Raw genomic sequence first — 21,358 nt, forward strand, 5'->3', positions numbered from 1 at the left:
GTTGGAGATGCAGAGCCTCTCCTGCCTGGCCCCCCTTCCCCATGCCTGTGACAACCCCTCGCTAGGGCCCGAGTGATCAGTAGAGATGACCCGAAAACCACCTTCCAGCTTCCCAGCAGGAGACAGGGCCAGGGATGGTGATCAGCTCTAGGTGGTGTGGATTTGTGGTGGGGAGGGGGCTTCATCCAGCAGTGCTTGGGCTACTCCCAGCACCACTTAGGGGTCACTCCTGGCTGGACTTGTGGTACTGGGGCTCAGCCTGGACCTCCTGCAGTGCAATGTATGCTCAGCCTGCTGAGCTCTGCCCAGCTCCGTGTAGCTTTTTTTTTTTTTTTTTGCTTTTTGGTTTACACCTGGTGATGCCCAGGGGTTACTCCTGGCTCTGCACTCAGGAATTACTCCTGGCAGTGCTCAGGGGACCATAAGGGATGCTGGGTATTGAACCCAGGTTGGCCGCGTGCAAGGCAAACACCGTACCTGCTGTGCTATCACTCCAGCCCCTCCATATCTCTTGAAGTCCTTGAAGACACTGTTCTGAGAGCTCTCCTGAGGTCGTGGCGGGGGGGAGGGGGTGGCTGTCATGAGCTTAGACCTCCCATCCTGGAGGGGTCAGCAGGAGAGGCCAGCAGGGATAGTATCAGTGGAGACGGGGGGACTTATCTCATGGGCTGAGATAATGTGCATCCTCATGCTTCCCCTCATGCAGGGTGGTGTACCACGAGCTGGTGCTGACGACGAAGGAGTACATGCGTGAGGTGACCACCATCGACCCCCGGTGGCTCGTGGAGTTTGCCCCGGCCTTCTTCAAAGTCTCCGACCCAACGAAACTAAGCAAGCAGAAGAAGCAGCAGCGTCTTGAGCCCCTGTATAACCGCTACGAGGAGCCCAACGCCTGGAGAATCTCCCGGGCCTTCCGGCGGCGCTGAAAGGCGAGACTGGTCTGTTTGCCTCGTGTGCGCTGGTGGGCCCGGGCTGGGCCTCCTTCCTGGGGTAAAGCTGGTCGTGCGGAAACAGCTGGCCTGTGCATACGTGTCTGAACTGGGCGCTCTCTCAGCCAGACTCCCACTTCTTCCCTGGTGGTAAATAGAAGCAGGGATTTCCTCCTGGTGTGACCGAACCGCCTGCTCCCACAGCCCAGGTCACGGAGCCAGTTGGTGAGGGTGTCACCGTCAGCATAAGTACACATCCCCATGGAAAGGACAACTCGGCTCAGCCCGAGGATGGAACTCCCAGGGCAGCCGCTGCCACCTGGTCCAGTCCTGAACTGTCTAGAAGGTGCCGGGATACCCATAGAAAGTGTTGGCGCCACTTCCTGCCCCTCTCCAGCCCCTCTCTGGCCTTTTGTTTAACCTCCTGCTGCAAATATTTATTTTTGTAAGGAAACAGAAACGGTTTGTGGTGATTTCTTTTAACTGAACAGTGAGGCTGTTGGTCTGGACAGAGTTGGGAAGGTGGAGTGGAGAGTCCTGGGAAGTCAGCGCCTGGGGCCTGGGGCCTGGACTCAGAGATGATGCCCAGACCCCAGGAGGGAGGGGCCACCTGGCAGAGTGGTACTGCTTGGGCCAGGCTGTCGCACGTGCCCCAACCTGAGCTTGTTCTCGGGGCCCCTAGGCCTCCAGTCTTACCTGTCAGCACCATGGCACATGGCTGCCAATGTCCACCCTGACGCCAGAGCGTTTGCAGATAGGCTTGTGGCATACAGACTGCCCCTGGGGTGCCCGCCCGCCCGCCATGCTACCAGGTGCCTTGTGTCCTCACTCCTTTCGTGGTATGCTGTGTTGCTGCCTGCCACGCGTGATTTTTATTTTGTGTTGTTTCTACCCCCACCCCCATGTCACTCTTTGGGCTTTTTAACAGTGGCCTTTTGTGGTCAAAGCCTCCCCTTCCCCAGCCCAAACAAAAAACCAGCCTTTTCCTCTCAGCTGGGTGGCACTGCCCGGGCATCTGTGCTCCGGGTCTCCTCCGTGGCCTCAGCCCAGCAGTCGTGGGGAACGGGGGCACCTCCCATCCTGGCAGCCCCGTCCCAGTTCCCGGGAAGCTCTGGACTTGAAGAGCGTCCGGCAGAAGCTGCCAGGCCAGACTGTGGGAGACTGGTCTGAACGCGGAGCTGCTGAAGAAGTCCCCAAGGGTTGGGCACATCCAGTCACAACCCCCGCGACCTCCCTCATCCTGCCATAAAGTCTGGAACCACAGTGGAATCGTGTGCTGGACCGTGACTCGGCCCACAGATGGGCAGCCCACGAAGCTGCCCCGAAGACTCAGCCAGAGGCATGCAGGCCTGGGGTCGGTCAGAAGCCCAGCGAGGGTCTGTTCCCCGGAAGCCCAGGGCAGTAGTTCCGGGTGGGCAGGGATCTTTGCAGGCTCAACTTTCAAGTGTTCCCCTTCCCTTTTTTGCCACACCCAGCAGTGCTCAGGGGTCACTTCTGGTGGGACTTAGGGGAACCTATGGGGTGCCAGAGATCAAACCCGGGTCGGCCACGTGCAAGGCAACCTCCCTACCCACAGTACTCTCTCCAGTCTTTTTCATATCTTTCAGGGAGATATGCAGTATCTTCTGCTCTCTGGGCTTAATCCAACCCAGTTCTGTGCAGTTCAGGAGCAAATTGGGCTGAGTAGCCCGCCTGGCCCCAGTGGCCAGCACTGATGGCTTTGGCTCCTCAGAGGTCCTCCTTCTCCAAGGGCTGGGTTTTTTGTCTGAGAAGGGGACAGCAAACTTGCCTGGGCGGGAAAGCAGGGCTGGCGAGCAGCAAGGACCCAGCTCCGTGGGTGTTCCTTGAACATCGTGCCCAGGAACTGGGGTCAGTGCTGTGATAACATGCCTGGGGCCTGACCCTGTGCCTCTCTGGGAGAAAGCAGCTAGCTCGCGGCCAGTGAAAGGCCTCGCCTGCTGTTCCCACACAATGGGGTCCTTGTTTCTGTTCTCTGAACCGCAGTTTGCCAAGATCGAGTGACAGTGCAGGAGAGGATGTGGGTCTCGTGCAGGGAGCTGGAATCTTCTCGGCCATGAAAATAAGCTGTTCATCCCAACTCTGCGGGAACCCAGCTCTGGCGTTTCCTGCTGCTGCCCTGGTGCTTGCTGGTACACAGGGCGGGCAGCTGTCAGTTATGCCCGGGCAGGACCCTGCATCCAGATGGACCTTCACACAGTCCACGACTGCTTTGTTCCGAGCTGTCCCCGGGGTGGGTGGAGCTCCCAGGTGCCCTGCGAGTGGCAGCAGGCGAGCAGCAAAGCAGTGAGAGCTTGTTTGGGCACCGTAGGGGGCGAAGAGCTCAGCCTCAAAGTTCCTTCTTTGTTTGGGTTTGGGTGCCAGGCCCAGCGGTGCTCGGGGATCACCCTTGCAGTGCTCAGGGAAGCATTTGGGATGGTGGGGATTAAATCCAGGCGAGCCGTGTACAAGGCAAGTGCCCTGTCCGCTACATGATCTCTGCCCCATGCCCCTAGGGTTTGGGGTTTTACTTACTCCTCCTCTCCATGACAGCCTGATTGGAATGTGGAATTAATTAAAGTCTATCTAGTTTTCCAAACCGGCATTTAACATTTTTTTCTGTCCCGTCTCCTGGTGTGCAGAAAGCCAGCACAGCATATTTTAAGTTTCTGGAGGAAAATGGATGTGCTTATTCGTTTTGTCTTGGGCCACACCTAGTGATGCTCTGGACTTCCTCCTGGCACTGATCAGGAAGCCAAATCTAGTTTGGCCGTGGGCAAAGCAAGCGCCTTAGCCACTATCCTCTCCAGCCCCCTCATCTGCGCCGTCACCGCTCTTGCTGACACTACTTCCCCACCCCCTCAGAAAATGTGGCCCTGGGGCTTTGCTCCCCTCCACATTTGGGCAGAGTGGGGACTGGCCCCTACTGGCCTGACGGGAGCAATATGTTCCCCCCACTGGCCGGAACCTGGGGCCGGCGCCAGCTTCTCCCAGCACCCTCCTGCCCAGCAACCTGGGTGGAGCCAGGGCTGAACGGGGACATACGGGGTACATATGGATAGTGGGGTCATGGGAACCCACTCCAAGGTCCTGCCTTGAGGAAGCCCGTGGAAAGCCTCAAAGCTCAGGGCCGAGCCCTCCCCACCCAGGATGGAGGCTGCCAGGCCCAGGGCCAGAGACATTCCAGCCTCCCGGGCAGGGCTGGACACTCACAGGCCACCCCTAGAGGGGGAGAATAGGGTGGATTCCCCAGAGCATATTCCAAAACATGCATGCCCATTCCCCTGGCAGCAAAGAGGACACACAACCGAAAGGAAGCAGGAACCTTTATTGGGGCCTGGCAGACACGGAGAAGGGGACGTGGATTCCCAGGCCCGGGCACAGCAGAGAGACACGGGGGCAAGTGCAGGAGCCCTACCGCCCTGCTGCCCCCCCAGCACCCTCTGCACATCCCACAGTCCCGACTCCAGCCTCCTGCTTCTGGGAACACAAGAGCACCAAGGATCGACGGGCAGAACCGTCCAGGGCCACAGCTGGGAGCAGAAGACAGGGGCCAGGCTTATCTCCCTATAGTGGGAGATCTGGGGCACATCCCCGCCAGGATTAAGTGGGAACGCTTTAATTGTTCTCTGGTGTGGGAGCGGGGTCTGGGCCTCCAAGCAGGACCTAAGAGGGAACCAGAGGCCTGTCCCCAGAATTGCCTGAGGGCCCCCCACCCAATCTTTGCCCCGGCAGAGTCCCTACTTTTCGTTCCCAGTAACCAGGGAGCAGCTCAGAGATAGGCCAGGGTGGGCGATAGGATGTGCCCCCAAGACCTCTGGGCAGCAGTGTGTGGGGTTCCCAGTGCCAGATACAGCTCTATGTACACTGGGCAGTGCCCCCTACTAGCTCAGGGCTAGTAGGAGTAGCTGCCCTTGGGGCCAAAGGGCTGGGCCGGACCAGCCAGCTCTGGGAGGTACGCGGGGTTCTCGTCCAAGTGGGACAAAGGGACTGTGTCCTCCTCACTGACCGGCCGGTCAAACTCAGCCTTGAGCGCTGGCCGCTGATTGTCCGGGAAGGCCAGCGAGAAGAGGGCCTCGGGCTCACACACGAACTTGTATACGTAGCGTTCGCCAGCCACCTGTGGAGAAAGGGACTCATCACCCAGGCTCCGCCCAGGGAGGGGTGAGGGGCAGCCCCCCCAGGTGTATGCCCTGCTGGTTTCGCTAAGAAGCCGGCTCGCTCTGGTTTCTGGTCTCATCCCAATCTCTCCAGATTCTGGAAACTTCCAGTCTCAGCTTGGTATTCTTGGGGAGCTGGGAAACCTTAGGCGAGCCACAGGCCTGCTGAGAAGTGCTTTCCTGCCCCACCCTCGTGTCCCCAATCCTTTGCCTGACCTTCTGCATGATGCCTTTCTCATAGTAGTATCGGAGCGAGCGACTCAGCTTGTCGTAATTCATGGCTGGCCGGTTCTTCTGGATGCCCCAGAGCCGGGCGACCTGGGCACAGGAAAAGGAAGTGGGGACGGCAAGTTGAGCTCAGCAGAGGGCATATGGAAGCCAAACCAGAAAGAACATTTGAGGGGCCAGAGATAGGAGTTAAGGTGCTTGCCTGGCCTGCTGATGACCCAAGTGGGATCCCCAGAACTGCATATGGTCTCCTGAGCACGGGGCCAGGAGCAATCCTGGAAACCGCTGAGTGTGGTCCAACACCACCACCACCCCACTCCCCAAAAGAACACTGGAGATTTCTTGGCCAGCATGGGCAGTGATCCCTGCGATCCAGCCCCTAACTGGAACTCGGGTCCGGTAAAGCCTGTGCTGCTCCCACTTCTCAGTTCCCATCTGCGGACCCCAGAAGATTTTCAGGGGAAGGTGGGGGGACATCTGAGAGGCTCACCTCCTCAGGCTCGATTAGTTTGAACTCCATCCCCCGGCCAGTCCAGGCAATGAAATGGGCATTGGTGGGGTCATCCAGCAGGGCCACCAGGAACTGCCAGAGCTGCAGTGCGCCCCGGCGCTGGTAGGGTGGCCCATCTCGAAACGCTCCAACCCCTTCCTGCTTGATGTCTCCTGGGAAGAGCAAAGTAGGAGTTGAGGGGTCTGGGCCAACCAGCCTCTTCCCTCTCCCAGGTGTCTGCAGGCCCTTTGCCAGGTTATGCCAAGTGTGATTCCTAGGGATACACCAGCAGAAGAAAGGCTAAGACCCCCTCTCAGGAATTCCTCTGACCTTCAAATTTCTCAGGGACGACACACACATCATCTGGGAATGGTCGCAGCGGTTTCTCATAGCTGTAACCTTAAGGAGAAGTGGGGTGGAGGGGGGGTCACTCAGATCTGTGGGTTTGCTATTAGGATTCTGGGAGACTCCTGATCAAGGAGCCCCCCATCCCCCATGCAGGACTCTCCTCCAGCTGGAAGGGGGGGGGAGTGGGGAACAGGACCAATAGGAGTGTCTTACCCACGCTGCCGTCCCCAAGGGGGGGCCCTGAGAAACCCTCGCTGTGGAGGTACATGGAGGTGCACCCCGGGACATCTGCGGGAAAGAAAAGACAATGGGAGGTGGTGGTAGTGAGGGCGGGAGCCCCACACACATCCAAGATCTCCCTGCTAGCCGGGCTTCCAGCTGGCTGCCCAGCTGCCCGCCTGCCACCCAGGCAGTGGGAGTGCCAGGCCTGAGCCCCTCAGCTCGAGGGCTAGGCCCGAGGGCATGGGCGGCAGCAGCTGAGGGCTGGGCCAAGCTGCCTCCCGGGGCCAAGATTCCAGGGAGCAGCTGCTTCCTGCGAGTCTTGGGGGCAAGGAGGGAGGGGTAGGAGGAACCTCCGGGCAAAGGGTTCAGTGTCCACGTATGACTCCCTTGGAATTGGACGAAGGTCCGGTGGGTAGGTCAGGTTCCCAGCAGGGATGGGCGGACAGAGGAACAGACAGACCGACAGACCATGCTCTGGGGCGGCGGTACTCGCGGCTTGGGCTCGCTAGCAGAGCATATTGCACCCCAGCCCTCGGCTTCCCAGCCCGGCCCGAGCGGGCGGCCGCGCACGGCTCCCACCTAGCGAGGCGGCGGCGCTGAAACCCGACACCTCCGGGAGTGGGCGGAGGCCGGGCCCATTCAAGCCTCCATTTTGTGAATGGAATTCCTGACTCCATTCACAGGAAGCCGAGGGAGGGGGCGGGAGTTCAAGGGCACGTAACCCGATGCCGGGCCTCGGGGCCGCGGCCGCTGAAGGTCGGCGCACAGCCCTCCCGGCCCCGCAGCCTCGCCGCTCACCCACCGACGCAGACGAGGCCCCGGGAAAAGAGAAACTCAGAAGCTGCTCTCGCCCGTGGCGAATTGATCGCTCTAATGCAAGTTTGCGGAGAAACTCGGATCCGCCGCCCGTAACAGAGTAACCGAGTAGCAGAAGCCGCGGTGGAAGGACGCGTCTCCCTCGGGGCTGCAGGCTGGGATGTGGACCCATTTAGGGCCGAGAGCGCGCACTCCCCGAGGGCCGGGAGCGAGAATAGAGAGGCATCCCTCCTGGGGCCCGGAGGAAGCCATGCTACCAATGTTTCCTGTGTCTGAGGCTATAGCATTCCCCCCCCCCCCGCAAAAAAAAAAAAAATGGACAAGCAGTCCAGGACACACTCCTGGCCAGGACAGTGGGTAGTCTAACTGGGGACTCAAGCAGGATGTGGAAAACGCCTAGAAGCGCCGCATTCTACTAGGCACCATTCTACTAGGCACCGGGGTGTGGCTAGCTTTGAGCTGCTGCTTCTCTTCCACCAAATCTCTTTGGATTTAAGCTTGTGAGCCAGGGCTCAGAGATGTTGGAGCCATCTCTCACCCTCTATACGAGGGACTGTACTTTGGAGGTCATTAAGACCCCAAATGAGGGGGGGGGGGAAGGACAATATTGGGTGTTAAGGCACTCGCCTTGCATGTGACCAACCTAGAGTTCGATCTCCAGAACGACATTCCTGGTTCCCTGAACACCACCACAAGGATCCCTGAGCACTAGCCGGTGGGCCCCATCCCCCAAATAAACATTAAAAATAATTCCAAACATCCAAGGACATGGATCAACGGTGAAGTATGTCTTGCTTGCATGAGACCTGGATTAGATTCAACCCTCAGCAAGGGGGGCGGGGGGGTGGAGGGGGAGAAGAGGAACAGGGGGTAGAGATTTTGGAAATTTGGTTTAGAAAGATGACTCTGGGGCAGGGCCCAAGCAGGAATTCCTGGGTTTAGTCCCTAGTACTGCCTGGTCCCATGAGCACTGGGCTGGAGTAGCACCCCGAGCTATTTTTTGGTACCCCAAAAAGTACCAAAAAACGAACAAGAAAAGAGAACTGGATTTGCCGAGTGCATGCTTCTCACATGGACAACTCAGGTTCAATTTCTGGTATTACTGCTGGGAGCAATTCCCGAGCATAGGGCTGGGAGTAGCCTAGGAGTACCCCTGGGTGTGACAACGTCCCCCATAATCCTCCCCCTTCCACACACACAGACACAAACACACACAGGCATAAAGAAAATGTCCATTCCAGGACCTGAGAGACAGTCCCGTGGGTAGGAAGCGTATGCCTTACATGCAGCCGACCCAGGTTTGATCCCTAGTACTCCACTGGGCGTCCCTCAACATCACCAACAGTGATCCCTGAGCACTGCCGGGTGCACGAACCCTGCCCCCCTCCCCCCACAAAGTAAATGACTATTCTTTTGAATCTGGATGGTAACATACCAAAAACTATGTGGGTTCACCCCATCCCATGCCACCCAACCCTGCAATGCCTCCCCCCAACTCCTCCCCCCAACCTCAGAAGCAAGATGTCTCACCTGAGTCGTAGGCGAAGTCCGTCTGTTCCTGTTTGATCACCACCCCCACCCCTGGGTACCTGTGCCCACTGGCCCCTCCCTGGCCCACGGGGGGCTGGCCCGCCTGCTCATATAGGGGGTCAAGATATTCCTGCTTGAAGCTCTGCTGCGGGTAGGGCGGGCAGGGCTCCGACAGCTGGTGTTGGTAGGGGCCTGGGAGGGGGTCCCGGGCCCCTCCCTGAGAGGATGCAAAGGAGTGGCCAATGTCCAGGGGTTGCTGGAAGACGGAGCTGGAGAAGGCAGAGCAGAGAGTATTAAATGAAGCCCTTTCACCGCAGTGCCTGCCACTCCCAAGAATACTCAGGGATGGCGGGACCCCCTGTGGGCTGGGTCCTTACCTGTGCTCCCCGAGGTACCCATGGCCAGGATGGGGCTGGGTGGCACTAGAAGATCTCAGGAAATTCCGTTGTTCTGCCCGGGTGAAAGGCTGCAGGGGTGACTGTCCGGGGGCACCAGGGGCAGGAGACTTGATGGTGATTTGTCTAGGGGGGTCATAGGCACTGGAGTTGAGGGGGAGGCAAGGGAAGGGCAGAGAAACAGGACGAACATCTTTGAACCCTTCCTCCCAGGGGAAGTGACGTCACGGGGACTAAGGGAGAAGAAAGGGGGAGAGGAGCTGGGCAAGGAATTGCAGAGGCCACACTCAGGCCCAGGAACTCTCAGAAGTCCCCATTCTTGGAGGGTAGAAAGGGAATGGAACCGTAGAGGGGGGGTGGAGGGGGCTGTGCTCTACCAAGGAGCTGCACCCGGCCCCCAGTACCTGGCCAAGGAGGGACAGATACTGTTCCATGAGCCACACGCGGGCCCTAGGACACTTAAGTCTTTCCGAGGAGACTCTGAGTCTTTGTTCCCTTCCAAGTTTGCACACCTCTGCTGTATCTCACCACAAAGGCAACGAATGGTCAGAGGCGCACGTTCCAGCCCCGGGTGCCACTCCTGGCCCCAGGCCTTCCTGGTCCCAAGGTCCTCACCTGGAATAAAGGCACTGCTCGCCATGGTAGGGCCGCGGCAGCTTCCTGCTGCAGGGAACAGCTGGCTCTGTGCGGGGACTCCGGGGCTCCTTCTTGATCCTGGTGGTGGGGCTGTGGAAGGCTACTGCAGGGGGTAGGGGGGGAGCAGGGGAGAGCAGAGCAAAGTCAAGTCCCAGGGTGTCCCTCAAGAGGCAGGCAGGACAGAGGGCTGGAGCAATAGCACAGTGGGTAGGGCATTTGCCTTGCATGTGGCTGGCCCAGGTTCAATTCCCAGCATCCTACATGGTCCCCTAAGTACCACCAGGAGTGATTCCTGAATGCAAAGCCAGGAGTAACCCCTGAGCATCACCGACCCAAAAAGAAAAAAAAAAGAGGCAGGACAGGCTGCTTCCACTTCTAAAGGACCAGTGGGGAACCCCAGACTGCCTCTGCCCTTCAATTTTTCGTTTTCAGACGTATGTGGTCAGCCGCTTCTCAAAACAGTAGGACTACTGTCGTGACACCGGTTGTAGGTGTCAAATCGATGTCCCCAATTTACCAAAGAAACTGTCTAACCCGGGTCGACTGCATGCAAGGCAAAAGAGTCTGCCCCACTGTACTATTGCTCAGGCCCTGATATTTTGCTTTTTGCAGAAAATCACACACGGTTCTATAAGCTGCTGTTCTCATTAGTTGTGTCCTTTTTCATCCCATTGGAGCACACTCCTGAGGACAGTGACAGTAAAGCAAAGTTTCTCAGTAGCAGAATTACTGACATGTGGCATGTGATCTAGATGTGGTTGTTAATGAAAGAGAAAGGGCGTGTGTGTGTCTGTGTGTGTGTGTGTAAGTATGTATGAGTGTGTATGAGCATATGTGGCTCTATGAGTGTATGAGTATGTGTGTGTTGTGTGTGGCTGAGTGTTGTGTGTGTGGTTGTAGGCTGTTTAGCGAATACCCTGGCTTCTATCCATGGAGTGTGACAGCTCCCTTTTACCCCAAGTTGTGACAATCAAAAATGCCTACAGACATAGTCACCAACTGGTGACACTGACTGCATTGGCTCTGTGCATCTTAGTCTCCTAAATTGCATGAAAGTAACTCAGAATGTTAGACCTAGGCCTTGAGAAATTGGTCCAAATCCCTTATTTCAAAAATAGGAAACAAAGGATCAGACAGTGCAAAGCGTGAGTTCTGAAGTCACACAGCTAGAATGGGAAGTCCCCACAGGAACCAAGGCCTTCATCACTCAGTGATGGCCTGAGGCTTTGTATCCAAAACCCAAAATGAGGAGCCATGCATTCACCCCTTCCTTTCCTTCCCCCTTCCCTCCAACTCAGGGATTCCTCCTGCTACTCAAGGGGACTATATGGGATGCCAGGGATTGAAACTGGGTCGGCAGAGTGCAAGGCAAATATGCACTCCCCCTTTTCTTTAGGAAGGAACTTGCTGTTCTACTTTTGATTGTCGTTCGGTTGGTTTGGGGCCACGCTGCTGTGCTCTGGGGTCACTCCTGGAGGGCGCAGGGAACTATATGGGGTGCCAGGGATTGATCCTGCGGTGTTCAAGGGGAGCGCCCCCCCCATCTCTTGACCCCACTCACTGTTCTGCTAGCTCAATACAGGTGACGCACTTCCGGTCCCTCCCCTTGCCCTCCCCATCCCACAACCCCCAGTCCCCTACTCACAATTCTCAGCATGGAAATCAGGAACAAACTGCTCATCACTGTCAGGTACCTGAGCTGCAGAGAGGGGTCAGAGGTGAGTGGGGGATGGGAGCCTTGGGTGGCAGCCCTGCAGAAACCTTTTATTAGAGCTCAGCATGGGGTGAAGGGGTGGGGGTGGAGAACCAGCCTTTCAGGCCCAGGGCAAGACCACCTGGGCCCTGCAACCCTCTGAACGGGAGGCTCTGCAGGTCTCAGAACCTGTCCAAGCAGATTCCAGGGTCTTTTCCTAGCTACTTTGTTTCTATTCTCTCCATGTTTCTGAGGTACCCAAAGTGGCTTCTACAGATTTCCCTCAGTGCTCAGAGCCCAGGCCCCAGGGGGAGGCGAAGACTCCGTGGAGCCAGTATCTGCACTCAGGAATCTCTACTTTACTTTTGTTTGGCTTGGTTTTAGGGCCACACATGGCAGTACTCAGGTCTTACTTGACTCTCTGCCCAGGGATCACTCCTGACACTGCTTGGAAGGACCGTATGGGGTGCTGGGATCGAACCCAGGTTGGTCCTGGGCAAGGCAAACGCCCGCTCGGCTGAGCCCTCTCTCTGGCCTTTAAACCCCTAAGTGAAACTGAGCCAGATAAGTGTCGGAGCAGGCGCAGGATGCTCTCAAAAGGAGATGCGAGGCGGCCTGGGACATGCTAGCTCAGGGCCTTATCCCTTGGATGGGCAACGTGCAGAGCACAGAAACCCGGGGGGATCTGAGGGGCAGCCCAGGGGCCAGCATAGGCTGAGCTGGGCTTGGGGCTCAGGTAGAAAAACTCCAGCGGCAGCACCAGACCTCTGCACCAACCACAACGCCAGACTGATTTCTAGTTTATTCCTGGCCTTCCCCACGGCTTCCACCTCCCCTTCTCAGGAACCCAGATGGCATCAGGGAGAGTGAAGGGTAGATTCTGAACTTGAATAGAGGGGCTCAGACCAGACTGGGGGTTGGGTAGTGGCAGGAGAGGATCAGAACCCAGGGAAACTGGACTCTCAAAGCAGACAGTGGAGAGGCTGGAGCAATAGCACAGCAGGTTGGGTGTTTGCCTTGTATACGGCTGACCCGGGTTCAATTCCCAGCATCCCATATGGTCCCCTGAGCACCGCCAGGGGCATTTACTGAACAACTGATGAGAAAGAAACCCATAGATTCCTGAGTGCAGAGCCAGGAGTAACCAATGCCTAAGCATCGCCGGGTATGACTCAAAAAGCAAAAAAAAAAAAAAAAAAAAAAAAAAAGAAAGAAAGAAAGAAAGAAAAAAAAAGCAGACAGTGGAGAAGCTGATGGAGAGTTGAAACGGGACACGGGACAGAGTGGTAGAGGCTGGAGGTCCCATCCACGCTCCTAACCTTGAACAAGCAACCCCAACACACGCTCATGTGCATGCAGATTTGTCCACCAGCTCCTTCCCTCCTGGGCCAAGGCACCAGCATTTCCTATTTGGACCCCAGCCATGGCCTCTTAACTGAACTCCCCACTCCCACTCCCGCCTCCCACCATCCATTGTTCTCTACAAAGCTGCCCGGGATCACCCATCACTATCTCTCTCTCTTGCTTCAAGTAGGGGCCCCAAACGGCCTTCATGGCCCCTCTGCCTGGCCCTGCTGGCCCCATAACCCGTCCATCTCCAGAGTTCTGTCTCCATCTGAGTTCTCAGGTCTGAGCAGAGCTGTTTCCCTCCACCCCCCTTCCCCATCCCCTGCCACCTTGGACTGCCTGTTCTTTCTGGCTGCTGAAGTCTTAGCTCCCAGACTCCCGAGCCTGCCCGAACTCTGGCACGGAATCTTGGTCACATCCCCTAGCATCCTTTGCCCCCACAGACTGCCTGGGTGGAGCTGACACATCCGTGTTTGCCTGGTTTACACCCAGACCTGAAGTTCCCATACGCCAGGGGTTTGCTCTGTCGTTCTGTCCCAGAACTGGTCTGCCTCAAAGCAGTCTTTGTTCCATAGGTCAGCCCTCACAATCCAACAGTGGGCCGGGGAGCAAGAACAGGAGAGATGCTGACCCTCTATCAACTCCCCCCAAGCCCCCGCTCCCTGCCGAGCCCCAGCACATCAGAAGAGGTGAGGACCAAGAGGGCTGATTCGCCAACTTGTTTTCTTTATTAGTTTGGGGGTCATACCCAGCAGTGCTCAGGGCGTACTCCCGACTCTGTGCCCAGTGACCACTCCTGGTTGAACTCAGGGGACCAGACCGGACATTGGGGATTGAACCTGGGTCTGCCACATGGAAGGCAAGAGCCGAACCTGCTGTACTCTTTCTCTCTAGCCCTCACCCAACTGTTTTAAATATCAGAAGTGCCAATCGCATTTCAGATCACTTCAAACACTATCAACTTCTTGTCAGGAGAGGCAAGGGGTTAGGGGGTGGGGGTGGGGAGCTTGAAGAATTTAGCTGCCAGGGGTATTTACTGAACAACTGATGAGAAAGAAACTCATCGAAAGCAGTTCTTGAAGCCTGGGAAACAGCTCAAAGGATGGAGCACATGATCCTGAGTCTGCAAGGTATTTCCCCACCTCCCCGCCCCACCCCTGCTCCCCACCCTAAGCAACAACGGGGGTAACCCCCAAGCATTTGGGCTGCTTGGAGGAGCCCCTGAAAACTGCTGGGTGTGGCCCCAGCACACACAGACACAGACACACAATAAAGAATTCTCAAGTGATCATCAGCAGAAAAGAAAATTCCTTAGCAAACACAAAGACTTCTCACTTCTTTTCAGGAGAGCAAGCAAGGTTGGGGTGCTGCTGAGGCCTCGTGGGGACTGGTGCTGTGGCGGGGGAGGGGGGTGTGGGTTCAAGACTGGCGTACAGTTGCTACGTGTGCAAGGTGGGGGGTTCAATCCTCACTGCTGCATGCCCCCCCCACACCTAGACACCACTAGGTGTGGTCCCTGCCACTGGCCACAGCAACAGTATCCTCCCCTGCAAAGTCTCACCCCTCACACACCCACTCCACGGGTTTCAGCCCCCAGCAAAGCGGGCATGGGAAACGGGATTAATGGAGGCCATCATGCTCGGCGCCCCAAGCTCCTCCTGCTGAGCCCACAGGTCCCACCAACAGTGGCAGGATGGGGGGATGGAGGAGGATGAGTAAGTCTCCCCTCCCTGCTACCGAGACAAGGGGGAGGCGGGTGGTCCCGAGGGCAGGGAGGGTGCAGAACTTGGGGGAGGCTGACGCACTCTGGGCCCCTCTGGGGCTTCATTAGCTGCCAGTTTCCACTGAGGTAATGGGCTGGGGGCACCTCTTACTGGCGTCAGAGGGCGGGTCACATGATGCCCGCGAGCTCTAGAGGGTCGGCGAGCTTTCCTCCCACCTCAGGCCTAAAGGTGACCACAGCCCCCCCTGGCAGAGGAGACCACCCACAGCCTGCAGACCACCCCACTCCCCAGAGCCCTGAGCCATCTGGGAGTGCCTAAGCCCCACCTGCCTGGCCCCTCCCAAATAGAGCCGCTTCCCACTACCCAGAGGGGCAGGCCCGGGCCTCAGGGCTCTGAGACTATCAACAAGGCTAGAAATAGGCACTGCAGCAGCCCAAGCCAGCGTTCCTGGAGAGCGGGAGAACTTCTCACACCATGTTTGGTCTTGCGTGCATGCCATACTCTTTGTGAAAGAGGCGGTGTTGTGGCCGCCAGCCTGTGTCCCCTGACTCCATCCTGGCATGAAGGTGGAGCTTATCTGCCTGGGTGGGGAGCCTGGGAGCAGAGCCAGGCCAGCATCATGCCCAGAGAGAATTTTAAAGATGATTCCTCCAAGAGGGGTCTAGGGCCCTCCCAAGCTGGGCTGCGGGACATCCCAGAGGATCCAACAGCGGCACTCTGGTTCAGACACCTCTCAGCATTAAGTCTGCCCCTTCACACTCCCACTTTAAGGATGAAGGGGAATCTGGGTTTGGGGGGGCATTCCCCTGTGTTCCATTGTCAGCACTGGCCTGCCTCTCACCCTTATCCTGCCCCCTCCTAACTGCCTCTGTGCTGGAAGGAACCAGTTCTGTCTCCGTGGAGGGGACATTTGTCCCCAAGAGCTTTCTGGAAGGGGAGGAGGTAGAGAGATGGAGAAGGAGGCATTGTGACTAGAAAGAATGGGGGAAGGGGATGAACTCCATTTCTCCCCCAAAGACAAACCTCCCATGAGATCCTATACCAGACCCACACCCCCAAACCCTTTGACTTCAGGGCAGCCCCCAAGAAAAATGCACCATTTTTACATACACCCCCACACACCCAGGGTCTCTTTTTGGACTGACAAACATGGGGCAGGGTGATTGGGGGAGAGAAAAAAAAAAAGCGCAAAGGGGCTGGAGAGCCCAAGGAACATTTAGGAGCAGCAATGCGACAGAAAGGGGGCCACAGAGCCACCCTGAGTGGCCCACAAAGCGAGGGGTCACATTCTCCCTAGAAACATCATATTCCTTTAGGGATCGTTCTCCCCAACAATTTTACACACAAAAGCAAGAGACGCCTTGGTTCAAATACCCTGGAAAACTACCTATGGGGATAGGGGCATCTGGAGACACCCCTCAGGTCCTAGGAACACATGAAGCCACTGTTCCTTTCTGCCAAAGTCACCACACCATTGTCCTTGGAGCTCCTGAGAGCCCCCAATAAATTAAGAAAGCCCCCTGGCTGGAAGCAGCGCATCTTTGACCATAACTAGACACCGCCTGGGTTCAACATGCTGAGTCTTTCTCCAGCAATTCGGCAGAACCCAGACACTCCCAAATCTGACACACCCTTTGAGCCTTACTTCATCCCTCCCCAATGTTTATAAAAACCCTGATCCCCCTTCTACAGAGTCCACTCACACTCACCCCAAAGATGCCTGGACTCCGGACTCTGGACCCACAACCGCATCCACTCAGATTCAACCTGGGCATCCCCCCCAGTTTTCACAGCTCCACCCCCCCAACACCACTGACCCCCCCCTCCGCTTCTCTGCAATCTGGGCCTTTAGGAAGATACCAGCCCCCCCATTCTTCCTGATGTGCCCCACCTCTGGCAAGAGTCCAAAGAAGCGGATTCCTTCCCCCTCCGCCACTAACCCCCCTAGCCCCCCAAAGCTCCCCCTGGGTAGCAGGGGTCACTGACCTGGTGGGAAGAGGCAGGAGAGGAGACTGGGGTGCTGGTGGGGTGGTGCAGGGGCACAGGGCCCCGGCAGCTGCATCTGTCTCCGCAGAGAGAGTGGGAAAGAGCAGGCGGCCTCAGCATCCCCCCTCAGGCCTGGCCATCCACTGGCAGCCGGGAACCTGAGCTGCTCCCTCAGAAGGAAGGACAGGGAACCAAGGAGATCCCAGAGCACCCCCACCCCCACCCCACCTCCCCACCCACTGGATTTAAATGTCCAGGGACTCCCAGGGCAGCAATAAGACACCAACACGCCTCACTCACACACTGACACAGAGACACGGACTCTCTGGAGACCCCACCACCAAGGGGGTGGGGCAGCCAAGGTTGAGCAAAGCAACCCCCCCAACCCCCACCCCCACCGCCTTTCCCCTGCCAACCCCCCACACCCCCAAATGGACCCACTGCTGCTGAAAAACGCCCTCGGCGCCGAGCCTACCCCCAATCACAGCCCCAGGAGCTGCCCACTGCAGAAACTCAGGGACCCTCTGCGGACAGAAGGAGCCCAGAGGACCGGCCAGAGAGCTGGCGTGGGGAAAGGAAGTCTCTGAGCCCCTGGAAACTGACACCTCTGTGATCTTCAGCCCGGAGCGGCCGGAACCTCGGGAGGAGGATGGGCGCGCCAGGCAAAGCTCGCCTGGACCGCGCCTGGAGCTGGCCGTGAAGGGTTTGCAGAGGCAGGACAGATGTGTATCATATCCCCAGAATCTCCCCCAGCACCCAGAGTGGTCACTCAGCCACAAAGTCCGCAAAATGTCTTTGCTCTATTCGAGTCACTGTGCTAATGCATCTATTTTGTGGTCAAGACAGATCTAGGATCGCTCTGAAGACCTAATCAGGGGTCCTTTCCTTTTACCCCAAAGCTTTTATAGAAGGTTCCAGAGGACTGGGTTTGAGTATTTTAAAAAAAATCACCAAAAATACCCTAAAGTAGAGGAATGGGGTAATCGGAAGGAAGAGAAAAAATACCCTTAGTGATAGGATATGTTCAGCTGCCTCGGTTTTAAGAGTTAAACTAAAGAGACTCTAAGATGGGGCCGTTAACCCTACCCTCTCCAAGGCTGTCCAACCCTATCTGTCTCCAATCTGCAGTCCCACCAGTGACACTCTCAGGCCCCACCAAAACACACCCATGAATTCAATTGGGGCACCCCCAGAATACACCTCCCTAGTCAGCTCACAGCAAATTCCCCAGCATACAAAGGAGAATTTTGCCGGGGTTGGAGGTATTCAGAAGGAATGGAGAAGGGAGAATCTGTGGTCATCAGAATTATAATCAAGGTGGGGGGGGGTTTAGGGGGAGAAGTTTGAGGGGCTGTTCCCTCTTTTCAAAGTGCTGCAAAAAAAAAAAAGAATAAACTTTTGTTGATCTTTTGGCTCAGATGCTAAATTGTTTGGCACTGAGGTTTGGAAAGAAGAGAAACCAAGAGGGTAAAGTAAAAATAAATATTTTGGCAACTCCCGAAAATAGGTAAGGAATCGCGTTTCACCCTCTGGTCGCTCCACCCCCACCCCAAAACACACCTTGGCGGGGTAGCTGCAGCAAACAAACTTTGCAAATGAAAATTTCAACCAGGAAAACGGGCCTGGGGCCAAGTTCCATTCAAATAAGCAAATACCCCACACAATGGTCTGATTCATCCCCAGGCCTAGTTACACAAGCCTGGCTCAGGGCAGGGAAAATAAATATCAATATAAGTGTCCACACTGGGCCCTGGGGAGCGCAGGAGGCAGCGGACTTGGGGAGTGGGGGGCTTGGCGAGCTCGGGGATGAAGGGGGTGCAAGGACAGCAGGAGGGCCAGGTTGGATCAGCGATGGGGCGCACCTCCCACCCCAGTAAAAAGGTCACAAAACTACTCACCTTCAGCCAGCCACGTCTCCTGAAAGTGGCTGAGATCCTGGAAGAGATCTGAGGGGTGAATAATGGAATTGGAGAAGGTGAGGCGGGGTGATGTTGGGAGAAAGGGAACCGTAGCTGCCGGGTGGGGGGACCGCCGCCCCCGTCGGGGGTAGAGGCAGAGAATTAAGTGGGCGAATGTTTAGGGGGAAAGTGCGCAGAGCTCCAAGTGTGTGTGTGTGTGTGTGTGTGTGTGTGTGTGTGTGTGTGTGTACGCGCGCGCGTGCATGTGCGTGTGTGACAGGGGGAGTCAGTTAGTCCTTCCAGTTCTTTACCTTCGGAGTCGGGGGGCGGCAGGGAGCCCGGGTCCATGAGCTTCCCCTGCGGGACCATCAGAGCTTCGCGCAAGATTCCATTTCCGGGCGATTTCTGCGGAGAGGGGGAGGAATGCCCCCAGGTCACCCTGGGCCACCTGGTATGGGGGCGGGGCCGGGGTCCCGGGGTGATTCGGGGGCCGGGGAGACTGGGGCCCCCGCAGGCAGGTCTGGCGGGGCAGGGTTCGCCGGCAGGCGGGGGCGGGGTGTGGGGCGGGGGCGGGCGTGGAGGCCGGCGCGGCGCTCACGCTGCTGAAGGTGTAGGGCACTTGCTGGTCCAAGTATCCGCCTTTCATCCTCCGATCCATCCGGCCGCTCCCTCCGGCCGCGCGGCGCGGGCCCCGCGCGGGGGCAGAGACCTGGCGGGGGGAGGGGTCCGCGTCCGCGCACAGTCCTGGGAAAGCGGCGGTGGGGGCGGGTCAGGGCTGCGCGGCGGGAGCGGGGTCGGGGCTCGGCGCCCGACGGCAAAACTTCTCCGACTCACTCCGGCCCCGAGCTGGGGGCCGCCACCGCTCCCCTCCCGCCAAAGGAGGGAGACCGTCCCACCTGCTCCTGGGAGCCGGCTTCGGTCGCTTTCTGCAGCTCCGCTCTGCCCGAGCTCAGTTACATAAGACATGTGTGTGTGCGTGTGTGCATGTGTGTGCGCGCGCGTGTGTCTGTGTGTGCGTGTATGTGTGTGTGAGCTCGAGCGCTGAGGCCGAGGCGCGCACCATTCGCACGCCCACAGCTCCCGCGCCCCCTCCAGCCCTAAATCATCGCGCCTCTTACCCCCACCCCCACCCCGGCCTAGGAATCTGCGGAGGCGGCGGCGAGTGGGGGGCGGGGGGGGGTGCTGGAGCGAGGCGGGGGAATCACAAACATTCTCCGTCCCTCCCTTCCCGCAGCCTCACCTGAGGCCGGGGCGTCAGTGCTGGAGCCGCGGGGGCTCGGAGCATGCCCCGGGGCCGGCACCGAGGGCCGCGGGGCTAGGCCGGAGCGAGGTTGCCCCGGCCCGGGGTACCCCGCGCACCGGCTTGTTTTCCCGGCGCCGCCGACAGTTGTGAGCCCCGGGGAGCTGCTGATTGGTGCATTTCCTTCGCCTCGGCCTCGGCTCTCTTACCCCCCCTCCCGCACCCCCCTCACCACCACCCCGTTCCCTTTGTTTCATTGACTTTTGTGAATGAAACCCCAGGGCCGGGCACGCCAGCCAATCGGGACGCTCGCCCGACCTAGTGAGGGGCGGAGTTTCCCAGCCGCGGGAGCCAATCAGAACGCAGGGGCTGGCTCCGGGCTTCATTCACGGCCTGAGCTCCCATTCATAAAAAAAAAAAAAAATCACCTCCGCGCGGCCGGAGTTCATTCATAAAGAGTGCTGAGTGAAAAGGAGGGAAGCTGAGGATTCGACGGCTTCCCGGTGCAGCCGGTCGGTGGCCTGGTTCTGAGTTTCTCCTATTGACTTTGCACAAGTCTCTGTGCATCTGCGTGTACGTGGGAGTGTGGTCATGCCTGCGTGTGCGCCCGGGCGGGGTGGGGGTGGGGGTGTGGAAGCGAGCAGTTCTGTGCCCAGAGGAACAATATCAACCAGCAGTTATGAAGTGCTCTGCTTTCATGTACTCTTCTTTCCCAGACGTAGCGAAGTGGTTCTATTGTTTCCTTTGTACTGAGATGGAAAATGAAAACCCAGAGAGCGCGGTGACTAGACCTGATCCCCACCGCGTTTGTTCTCAGACAGCAGAGCCTTTCGCAGAGACAATCAAATGAACTACGGCTATGTGACCACAGCTGATGTACAGTAGGCACCCTCCAAAAGTGTGAGTTAACATGGAATCCAGGCCCTTCCTCAAGGGGCTCAGCTCTGCACAGCTGCTCCGTGACCCACTTTCTGCTGATTGCAGCGGCAAGCAGAGGGCTCAGCTAGACTCCTGAAAGTAAGTGCCATTCCTTCTCAGCCGCCTTTCCTCATACCTGAGAGCAAATGTAGGGCACTAGGGATTTTAGAGGCCTCAAAGGATCTGATGGCCTAGGAGCAGGACTGCTTCCCGGTTTAGCCAAAGAGCTCGTCACATCTTCCTTCCCTCATTCATCCATCACTACAGTCCACAGACCTTTACTGGGCCATGGCATAGGCCCAATGCTGGGTGCTCGCAGGCAGTCATAACCTCACTGGACACTTGATGGCAGTTTAGGTTGCAGCCACAGGGGCACAAAGGACATGAGGTCACTTTATTCTTTTATTTGTTTTTTGGTCATACCTGGCTGTGATCAGAGCTTACTCTTGGCTCTGGGCTCTGGGCTCACTCCTGGCAAGGTTGGGGGCATGGGGCATATGGAGTTACCTAGGATCAAACCCTGATTGGCCACATGTAAGGCAAGTGCCTAACCCACTGTATTGTCTCTCCAGTCCCCATTTTTGTTGTGGTTTCTGTTTTCAAGCCACACCTATCACTCTGGCTCTGGTGAATTCTTCTTCTTTTATTTATTTATTTATTTTGGGGTTTTTAGCCACACCCAGAGATACTTAGAGGTTACGCCTGGCTCTGCACTCAGAAATATGGGATGCCAGGGATCAGCCCCAGGTTGGCCTTGTGCAGAGCAAATGCCCTTCCCTCTGTACTGTCACTCCAACCCCT

General features: G+C 57.4%; 2 protein-coding genes across 6 annotated transcripts in view; one reads left to right on the plus strand and one right to left on the minus strand.

The window, feature by feature from the left end:
- Positions 1–1,538, plus strand: part of DHX8 (DEAH-box helicase 8) — a 36,096-nt gene extending 34,558 nt beyond the window's left edge. Inside the window, exon 23 of the mRNA XM_056127348.1 lies at positions 707–1,538. Within this exon, the coding sequence (XP_055983323.1) occupies positions 707–926 (220 nt within the window). The 3' untranslated portion in view covers positions 927–1,538. The remainder of the gene's footprint in view (positions 1–706) is intronic.
- A 2,839-nt stretch (positions 1,539–4,377) lies between these two features.
- Positions 4,378–19,825, minus strand: ETV4 (ETS variant transcription factor 4). 5 transcript variants are annotated; one of them, XM_056127384.1, is made up of 13 exons: positions 19,640–19,825; positions 18,998–19,143; positions 18,711–18,804; positions 18,400–18,447; positions 11,397–11,450; positions 9,731–9,854; positions 9,098–9,259; positions 8,721–8,989; positions 6,366–6,440; positions 6,135–6,203; positions 5,805–5,977; positions 5,303–5,404; positions 4,378–5,046 (listed from the first exon to the last, which is right to left on the minus strand). In XM_056127384.1, the coding sequence occupies exons 2-13, from the start codon at positions 19,055–19,057 to the stop codon at positions 4,822–4,824; spliced, it is 1,455 nt and encodes a 484-aa protein (XP_055983359.1). In that variant the 5' UTR covers positions 19,058–19,143; positions 19,640–19,825; the 3' UTR covers positions 4,378–4,821. The 5 variants fall into 5 exon arrangements, with proteins under 5 accessions (XP_055983359.1, XP_055983355.1, XP_055983356.1 ...); XM_056127380.1 differs by having other exon boundaries at positions 18,998–19,108; positions 19,640–19,821; XM_056127381.1 differs by lacking the exon at positions 19,640–19,825 and adding an exon at positions 19,296–19,342.
- Between the last annotated feature and the right edge of the window lie 1,533 nt (positions 19,826–21,358).

Source organism: Sorex fumeus, unplaced genomic scaffold, assembly GCF_029834395.1.
Source record: "Sorex fumeus unplaced genomic scaffold, SorFum_2.1 ptg000063l, whole genome shotgun sequence".
Taxonomy (NCBI): domain Eukaryota; kingdom Metazoa; phylum Chordata; class Mammalia; order Eulipotyphla; family Soricidae; genus Sorex; species Sorex fumeus.

Coding starts and splice junctions, on each gene's coding strand:
- ETV4 (XM_056127380.1), bottom strand. CDS start 19,684: ATGCTCCGAGCCCCCGCGGCTCCAGCACTGACGCCCCGGCCTCAG. Junction 19,109..19,639: donor CACTGACGCCCCGGCCTCAG/GTGAGGCTGCGG, acceptor TCCCCCCGCCAG/GTCTCTGCCCCCGCGCGGGG. Junction 18,448..18,710: donor GCCGCCCCCCGACTCCGAAG/GTAAAGAACTGG, acceptor TTCACCCCTCAG/ATCTCTTCCAGGATCTCAGC.